The following is a 9,777-nucleotide window of genomic DNA, read 5'->3' as shown; positions in this document are numbered from 1 at the left end:
GTCTGAGAGAATTGTGTTGTTATGAAACCCAGCTTTGAAGGGCTGAAGACGCCTGCCTGCTGCCAGGCAGTAACAGAGGCTCCCTGCGCGGCTGATTAATGGGAGAAACAGGCGGCAAGGCCTCATCCTGTCATATAGTGTAGGTGATGGGCAGACCCACAGGCACCCTGCACCCTTCTCATGTTCAGAGTCAGTAGAGTAAAGCTGGCTCTTGACTATTGATTCACAATCACACAAACCACACCTTTATCGAACGTGTAAAACATCATTTTATGTCAAACATATTTCAGAGGCTCTTTAGGACAGTCCCCTTTCAAAGCTTCTGAAGATGATCCGACACAGCATCTCGTTCTCTTTGGTCTGCCTCCTGCTTTTCTTCCTTTTCATTTCTTCACTGTCCACCTGCCGTCTTTGAAATGCCACTGCAGTAAACCCTCTGAGACCCTCTGTGTCCTCCAGTGTGTCCACCATCAGGGACATCAGTCTTCCCACTGGGTGGGAGATCTCAGGTCGCTGGAACGCCCCGGCGTCTTAAGTTAGCTGCCCTTGGTGGAATGTCTGGCTGGCTGTTTGGGCGCCGACGCCCAAGTGTCTGTGGAGGAAGAGCCAGCGGTGAGGTCGTCGACGACCACCGTCTCTTCCCCAGCCTGCGGATACATCTCTGGACGGCCCTGAGGATGTGCTGCAGCCGGCGGTCCAACGCCAGGAGGTGTGGCTCCGTCAGGACGGGGCTGACGGGGTCTCCCTGCAGAGACTCTCTCATGACGTCGCTCAGCCTGTAGGCCCCCCGGGAGAGCAGCTGGAGCCGCAGCGCCGTGGAACGCTTTATACTGGGAGAGGACGAGCAGGGGTTGGAGTCACAGAGAGGAGAGGGGCGAGGGAGGTTGGGGCGAGGGAGGCAAGAGGTGTTGGAAGGAGAGGAAAGGGAGGGGGGGGTTAGCGAGAGGTTGGGAGGGTGGTGGAGAGTGGAGGGAGAAAGCAGAGATGGGAGGAGGTTGGGGAGGAAGAGGGAAGAGACAGAGGGAGAGAGTGGACGGAGAGATGAGGAAGAGAGATCAAACAAGACAAGTCGTGTTTGACTGACAAGGCTGAGTGCTTCGCCGGATCAAAGTCAGCAGGTATATCCTCTGGTACTCACATGCAGCACTGAGACAGTGGGGCCAGGATGGTCATCTCATCATGGGAGTGCTTCCCAAACCTGAAACCCAGGATGGGATGTCATCACAAGGAAAACAAACACATCATCGTTTACCGGCAATACAAGTTGCACAGGACCATCACCCACCCCCTGGCGTTGTCCAGGTGAAGAAGAAATCCGTCTCCAAACCTGGTGAAGATCTCGTAGTGATGCCTGTCCATGTTACCTGTAGTGAGCACGATTACAGAATAGTAACCATGGCCATAGGTTAACTTTACATTGGAAAACTGGATTGTGATTGGTGGAGCAGTGGGTACCTGTGAGGAAGTCAAAGATGGCCATGTCTATGATGTTGAGGAGCCTGCTGCCCGAGTTGTAGGGAGGAATCTTCTTGATTGAATCACAGTACAACGTGTTGACCTCCCACCTGGTACATATACACACATACACACACTTGAGTTACAATACTGCAGCTACTGGAGTCTGACTTCTCTTCTCCTTTGAAGGTATAGGGGAAGATATGGAGGTGTGTGCGTGTGATGGTTCTTACTCCTGTTGGCCAGTGAAGGTGTAGGAGCGTGACCAGGGGTTGGAGATGGAGACCCGGGGGGCCAGACTAAGACTGGGGAGGTAGGCAGACATGGAGCCCTCCAGCAGGTCTGGACCCCCACACACAGCATACTCTGTCTTACACATGTACAGACACTTGGCGAATAAACAAGTGTTGTTCGCTGTTGGAAAGCAGAACACAGGTATATATATATATATATATCATAAATATATGAAATAGTTTTTGAAAGGTTTCACTCATTTATTTAGAACTATTTCTGGGTTGTCAAGGTTACCTGGCGATGTGAAGAACACGTTGCGCAGGTCCTCGTTGTGTGTGGTGAGCAGAACCTCCCCCGTCAGGTTCACCAGCCGGCCCACCACCGGCGGAACACGCCGGAAGTCCAGGATTCTACAAGACAGGACAAATCACAAAACATAAAAAAAGGACGAGTTATACATTCCCATTTTAGCTGGAACCACTGCAACACTTGAAGCCAAGAGAAGATCAAATCCCAGATAATAGGATGTAACAAGCCTCATGTGAAACAGCTCTGTTTCCTCAGTCATGCTGCTTGAACATGATTCCCAGACATTGAGCTCCAACTAGGAGCATAAACAAACTTGCATGAACTCAACTTCAACAATCGGGACACTCAAATCTCTCTCCTCAGCACTTATACAAACGGCAATTAAATCAAGTTAGCTGAGTCTTATCTACGAAGAACATCTAACTCTCTGCTCTGTGTAATTTGCCAGGTGCTGATGTGAAAGTATTTATCTCCCTGTGGGTCTTATCTCAGCCGCAGAACCACTGTCATCTGTAGGCACAATGAGTGTTATTGAAGTCCTGGAAAATCCCACCTGCTGATGCAAACTAATGATGATGAGGTATTTGACAGAACATACACAAGGCTGTACACAAACACACATAAACTAGAGATGGACGTCCAAAACATCCAAGTAGTGGAAGGTAGGATGTTTGTGTCACCTAAAGTGGTTAGCAGCTATTCTGACTCAGGCTTGAGTGTGATTCTGAATTTGAACACTAGAACTATAATGAGGCCGCAAACTGATGACTCACTTAAGCTATTGTGCCACAAACAGGAGACAGGGTGTGTGTGTGTGTGTACATGTATGTGTAAAAGTCTGCTTTATAGACAACAGTAATTATAATGGCCTGTTTGGAGGTGCGTGAGAAACGTGTTGAAATCCTGGGGGCGGAGGCTCAGTTTGGAAGTGTGTTTATCACTGACTGACGTCTCCTGTTCCCCACTGCAGAGAATACCTATTACAGGCTTTCAGACCTGCTAAAGGGTAACTAGATACAACAGGGAATCATTTCAGGTATGAGTATAAATGGATATCTGCTTACCTGAAGTCTATACTTCAATAGGCTTCAGATTCTTTCAGATATGCAAACTTTTCTCAGTGGTGGCTTTCTTGTAAAGCTGTGTTACAAGGTGTGTGTGTGGGTGTGTGCGCGCGCGCGCGCGTGTGTGTGCCCGTATGTACCTGTCCAGGTGGAAGGCTGCAATCTCTGCGTTGTGTCTCTGGAGATCGACAAAGTAGAAGACATCCTCAGGAGTCTCATGGTTCCTCTGCTGCCTGCATGGAGACACACATACAGACAGACAGACAGGCAGACAGACAGGCAGACACAGGCAGACAGAATGACAAACAATGATTGGACTAAGTGAGTAGAGCAAGTACTAAAGACCAAATATGACAGCTGTGGATTTGTCTCAGAACTCTCAGAAAAGAGGAATTCTTCATCAACACCAATAGCTGGAAGGGCTCACCTCATGGGTTTGTACATGGCTTTGCCAAAGTTCTGCATCTTCAGGGCCAGCTTGAGGTGGTGACCACTGGGCTTGACCACTTAGAGACAACAGAAAAGTAAACAAATGAGCAACATGAACACAGAGCTAAACCCTTCCTTAAAGCTCCTTCTGAATAAACATTCCACCTGCACCCTCAGGGCCAGAACCAAAGCTAAATCTAGATGCTGACCAACATATATTGCCTTTTATATCCCTGATGTTTGTTGTGGATAGGGTGATATTTTCTCCTGTCGCCTCAGGACCTGTCCCAGATAAGATAATGAAAGGTTCTGAGCTGGAACCAACCAGAGACCCGGGGAACACCAAGGTAAGACAAGTGATGCCTCAACCTCAGCCTGGCTGTCAGGCATGTGCGCACACACACTCATGCATGCACACGCACACACACAGACCACCATTCCTCAATCTCCTCATCAATCTCCTTTGAATCTTCAAATTCTTTGAGTCGTTGTCGCCTTTCAGTTCACTGAAAGACGCTGTGTTTTATTGGAGAGTTTGAAGCACATTTGTAGCTTTTGGGTCTTTCATGAAGCAAAAAGAAAAGAGAACTATAAAAAGAAAAGTATAAAATAGTTTTTTCTGTTTTGTCGTTCCTGTTGGCAGAGTGTGGCTGCTGTGGTCGCAGTGTGTGTGGAGAGAGTGTGGTGAGAGAGCTAGAAACCATGGAATGCAGGCTTTGACCAGATTGCTGTCTGAGTGGTGGTGCGCCTGTGTGCGTTTGTGCATGTGTATTTACGTGTCTGTTTGGATGTATGAATGTGCCGTGTGTGTTTGCGTGTTGACGTCTCAGTGTTTGGAATCAAACACCAGAAGTGTTAAGATATTTCTGTAGCCTGGAGATCCCATCTGAGTGGGAAGGTGAATCTGCTGGGTTTTAGTTCTGGGATCTACCTCCACTGACTTCTCTGTTCTGGTGGAGGAGATGAAACACAGAGAGGAGAGGCTGCCTCTGAACCTACATCCATCTCCTCTCCTGTCTGGCTCCAGCTGACATGGAGACAGACTGAACATTACAATCATGGTCATTTGTGTGATTTGGTGCCAGATGAGAAGAAAAATGTGCCAGATGAGCAACGCTGGGTTTGTCTTTGACAATACCTCCAGAGAGCAGGAGGAGGAGGAGGAAAGGTGGAGATAGGAGGGGGAGACAAAGACAAAAGAAGGAGAGAAACAAAGGGAGAGAGACAAAACAAAATGGTGGTGATGGGGGGGGGGGGGGGCAGACAAAAGCAGCAGTTATGGAGAAGTGTCAGCAGTGTCAACTGACTCTCTGGCACTCTCGCTCCTGTCTCCCCGGCGCAACAATCCCTGACACAGATAACATGAGCTAGCACCCCAGCTGCCCCAGCCTGCAGGACACACAACACCCCCGAGGACGACACGGCAGGGAAGCGGGCCAGGTATGCAGGAACACACAGGACTGCTCTGAATGAGCCTCACCTTGGGAACAGTCACACGCTCCTTTGAGGGCCTTCTCGTCTTGAGTGTAGTCTGTGGAGGAAAAAAACCCCACCCCAAAAATGATAATGAGAGGGACAACGGCGTTTTGTTCATCAACTTCAATGACTTGACAATGATGAGGCTTTGAATGATAAGGCTTTGGTTGATGTACTTATGCTAAATGTGTGTGTGGTGGGTGGATACAACAGTCATGTGAAGGTACAGAGCACTCGCAGCTGATCTGAGGTCCAGATGTAAGTGATTTTAACAACGTGAAGGGTTCGTACCTGCGTTGATGATGGTGTGGGCTTGCATGTCCTGTAGCAGACGGGAAACAGTGGGGTCATGGCTAGGATCCGCGGGGTCGTGGCTGGGGTTGTGCCACGGGTTGTGCCGGCGGTACAGAGCATGGCGACTGATGCCCAGGTGGAACTTCAACCAGCTGGCCTTGGGGTCAAAGGTCACCTTTTGTTCGATAATGGTGAAGTTGGCGGCTGCTGCCACCTCGCTGTAGAACTTCATGTGACTGATGTGGAGAGGGAGAGGTGGAGAGATGGAGATGGAGAGGGAGAGATGGAGAGGTGGAGAAGTGAAGAGGGAGAGAATGGTAGAAAGAAAACAGAGTCAACATTCAGGATTGGCAAGTTTTAAGGCGTAAAGTGACTTGTGTCCTGGAGGTTATATGGTGAGGTCATCCTCTTCTCAGATATTCACCCGATGATTTCACAAAAGAAATTTCTGAATGAGGAATAGAGAAAGGGCTTCTTATTTTCTGGTTTATTATTGGAAGTGGCAGTGTTCCAGACATATAATACCACGTACCCCTTTCCTACCTAGCACAGTGTAATACTGTACTGGTATCTCCTCCCTTTTCTCTTCTCCTCTACTCTATTGACCAAGGTATATTTAAACACACACATCCTCTCTCCAATCCTACATTTAAAACGTTATCAGGATTCACACAGGAAACCCAAACAAACATTCCCGCCCCGATGGTGCTGACAGGGATGAAGTGCTGCTGGAGCACCTTGGAGCCTTGACCACAGAGGGAAGCTCTTCCCCTCACGTCCCCTCAAGCCTGATTACAGTGGTCAGGTACCGTATGAGGAGCACGGTAGTTTGGGGTCAGTTGCAGGATACAGAGTCTTCCTGGCATTGTGTGAGACAGCTGACCGATGAGATGGACCAATCACCTCGCCACAGACCAGATCCGCAGACCACAGAGAAGAGAACACAGACCTGAGAGGCGGACAAGGAGAGAGGAGGGGAGATGTGGAGCTGGCCGGCTGGCCTTCGAGGGAGGGGGTGGGGCCAGGCTACTCATATCCTGTGTTACGCCTTAATCCGTCTTGTGAAACAGGACGTCTGACTAAGCCCCTCATCTAAACCTGCGCAGCCTAAGCAGACACACCTACTACAGTAGACAGTACTGCATCTAGTACATAGATAAACATACACACACACACACACACACACACACACACACAGACAAACAACTATTTCGAAAAAGACAGACCCACCGAGAAGCAGGAAAAACAGATACACGACACATACATACACTCTCTTCTTGTTAAGTGTGACTGGGGAGTTAACAGGCTGTAGCCTGAATCTCTGAGGCCCTGGGGCAGCCATTGTTCTGTGTCAGTAAAGAGCCCAGCCAGGGGAGAGATCTCCTCTTCATATTTCTTCTGTTTTTCCAACACCGGAGCCCAACCTGTGTGTGTGTGCGTGTGTGTGTGTGTGCGTGTGCGTGTGCGTGTGCGTGTGCATGTCTAATTCTCTATCTCTTGGTTGGAAATGCTTTGGATAGAGAAACGTGAGGACACACACGACAGCTCCAGACAGAGTGAAGAGACTGGATCAGTCTGAATGTCTTGATTGCCTTATAAAGAGAGCGCTCCAGACAGCGCTCCAGACATTGAGCTGTGAAACAATGTGTTTGGGAGGTTTCAGCTCCAGCCCACTCTATGAAGTTGAATGACTAAAGAACGTTTAAAAGCTTAATGTTGAAATGACATGCCGCCCTAGAGCATTTTTTTTAAATTGTTTACATGTGCTTATGTTTGAGGTGTGTGTGTGTGAGAGGCAGGGATCCACAGCCGTAATGTCAGTGACCCTGCCTCTCCACCACAGTGCACCGCAACACGTGTCATCTCCTCATCCAAACCAACAAACACACCCCTCCTTGTCACATCTCGTGTACTGGCTTCAATGGGAGTTCTGATCCAAGTCCTTTCCTGCATGTTTTTATTTTTATTTTTTTTACACTGGACAAAAAACATCCCCCGTGAGCCTTGATAAAGACTAGTTGTGATCATTCATGAAATTGTCTGCAAAAGCTAAATGATCTACAGTAGTTTGTTTCCCAAGACACACATGACAGATGAGAAAGGGCATGAAAGGCAGTGTGGTTGTGGAGCAGCTCACCGTTCCCAACGAGACACCTTCCTCCTGTAGTACTCCAGCAGCTCCTCCTGCTGTAGCAGCCGGTCCTCTGGCCCCGGCAGCCCCCAGCCCTGGGGCTCATACAGGGGGTGAGCAAACAGCCTGCCCAATTTAGAGCGTCTCTCACTGGGTTCCTCGTCCAGGGGCGATGTGGAAGTCCAGTTGGAGAGCCAGGGAGCAATGATGCCGGCGTGCCCAGGGAGGGAGACGTTTCCTGGGCTGCAGAGGCAGCTGGGGTCCCCCAGGTGGGGTTGTCTGTGTCGAAGCTTGGGGAGGAGGATGAAGTAGAGGTCAGCAATGAATATGGTGGTGAGGGTCGCAGCCAGGAGCAGACGGTCTCTCCTCATCATAGCACTAGAAGAGGAGTGTATGAGAGAGATTAAGAGAGAAAGAGAGAGAGAGAGATTAAGAGAGAGAGACTATACAGCGCTATGCGTTGTGCACGGCATCCCGCGCAGCCTCGGTTGGGTCTCACAGCCAGAGGTCAGGGGTGGCATGTTCGATTTGTCAGCTCAGCTGTCAGTTCTCGCTCCTTTTTTTCCATCCGCTTCCGAGGTTTCTCTCTCCTCGCTTTCTCTCTCCTCGCTTTCTCTCTCCTCGCTTTCTCTCTCCTCGCTTCGTCTCCACTGATCAGATCCTCTCGCCGGGCTCTTGTTCTTGACTGGCAGGATGGAGGTCTTGAGGCAGAGAGTAGCGCACAGACTCTGGTCTGGGTTCAGGCTCCGCTCCCTCAGATATTCCAGCTCCGAGCCCGTGCCTGTCACACACGGTGCGCGTGTGTCACAGGGAGTGATCCGTCTGTAGGTCTATCCAAAGGTTCTTGGCAGTGTATAAAAAAAGGAGATCAGCCCTTTTACGAAATGTGCCGTGTATTCCAGCTGGCTGCTCCTCTCCTGTTCTTGCTTTGACAAAATACGAGCATGCGTGTGTGTCTGTCTGTTTGGATGTAAGCCGTAAGTAGGTGTGGGTTTGAGTCCAGAGTATGAGTGCGTTTGTCTGTTTGTGTTTGTGTGTTTGTGAGTGTGTGTACCCTGGCTGCTTGTCGTCCTCCTGAAAGCGCTTGTTTTCATCTGGATCTGGTTCTGGCAAGCTCTCTTCTCAGAGAAGAGAGAAGCTCTGTGTGTGTGTAGAAGAGAGAGAGAGAGAGAGAGAGAGAGAGAGAGAGAGAGAGAGAAGAGGGAGTGTGAGAGAGAGAGAGAGAGAGAGAGAGAGAGAGAGAGAGAGAGAGAGAGAGAGAGAGAGAGAGAGAGAGAGAGAGAAGGGGTAGAGCGAATGTGCGGTAGGGAGGGAGACAGAGTGAGTTTATGAGTGTTTGCTGGTCCCTTTGAATGCACTGCATGAGCATGTGTATTGGTGTAGAATGAGAGAGAGTATGACTGTGTGCATGTGCGTGCGTCTGTGTGAGCGTGTCAGAAATGTGAGATTGCCTCGTCTTCTGTCATCTGTCGCTTGCCGCTTTCTCTGCTCCTCTCAGGGTGACTCAGCGATGTGGACGCAAAGTCCTCTTCTCCCCTCCTCTCCCTTCTCTCCTCCATTCTCACTTTCTTCTTCTCTCCACCCCGGTCTTCTCAGAACCCTTCCTCCTCCTCCTCTCTGTGCACCCTCCCCCTGTCATCTCAGCTCCACTCACCTGTTTGTCAGCTCCTCCCTCTTTCTTTTCTCTTCATTTAAATCTCGTGCCTCTTCTCTCCTTTCCTCTTCTCCTTTCTCTCCACTCCTCTCTGTCTGAATTCTGCTGCAGGCTGGGTTCTATCCGCACCTTCCTTCACGCTGCGTTTCCCAGCCATAAACACACCCTCCCACATATCCTCCCACGCACACACACGTACATTGTCTGTAATCACTAAAAACGTGTGTGATTTCTGTTGATGCGACAGACAGGCTTCCATATTCGTCTAACCTTCATAAAGAGAACTGAAAGCTGCTGTCCAGCCTACTGTGAAGGTTAGTGTGTGCTCCCCATAAGGCACTAAGTCTCTTCACACTCACTCAAGTGGCTCCTAGCCTACATCTGGGTTGTTTATGATGTGGTATTTGGTATTTTGGAACATCTGTCGGGTGTAGTTGCGTGTGCGTTTGTGTGTGTGTGTGTGTCAGCGTGCGTTGCTCTGGTGGAATGAGGTGCCAGCCTTTCTCCAGGGTGTTTTCACTTGCACCAGGGAGAACATGTCCCCTTAAGATCCTCTGATTGATGCTGGACATTAGCAAAAGGCAATCCAAGCCTGTCATTCAGCTGGTGTGAGGGGGGCCAGCTCCCAGGCAGGGGCAGTGAGGAGGAGGTTCTGGAAGGGAGGTGGAGGACCACAGCTATAAAAATTTAAAAAACACAGGCAGCTATTGTTGTTCTTTCAGCCTGAATGC

The 9,777-nt window shown here is 49.6% G+C and overlaps 1 protein-coding gene across 1 annotated transcript; it reads right to left on the bottom strand.

Moving 5' to 3' along the window:
* Positions 1-245: 245 nt before the first annotated feature.
* On the bottom strand, positions 246-8,428 carry fam20a (FAM20A golgi associated secretory pathway pseudokinase). Its single transcript, XM_084671074.1, has 11 exons — positions 7,399-8,428; positions 5,259-5,497; positions 4,972-5,022; positions 3,490-3,568; positions 3,203-3,295; positions 1,984-2,099; positions 1,689-1,869; positions 1,456-1,565; positions 1,286-1,364; positions 1,139-1,198; positions 246-830 (listed from the first exon to the last, which is right to left on the bottom strand). Exons 1-11 carry the CDS (start codon positions 7,764-7,766, stop codon positions 506-508), a joined length of 1,701 nt encoding a protein of 566 aa, XP_084527200.1. The 5' UTR covers positions 7,767-8,428; the 3' UTR covers positions 246-505.
* Positions 8,429-9,777: the final 1,349 nt, after the last annotated feature.

Source organism: Hypomesus nipponensis, chromosome 13 (assembly GCF_054491055.1).
Source record: "Hypomesus nipponensis isolate SF chromosome 13, ASM5449105v1, whole genome shotgun sequence".
Lineage (NCBI taxonomy): Eukaryota > Metazoa > Chordata > Actinopteri > Osmeriformes > Osmeridae > Hypomesus > Hypomesus nipponensis.
Note: the sequence above shows the minus strand (reverse complement) of the source record. Positions and strands in the feature narration are given on the sequence as shown.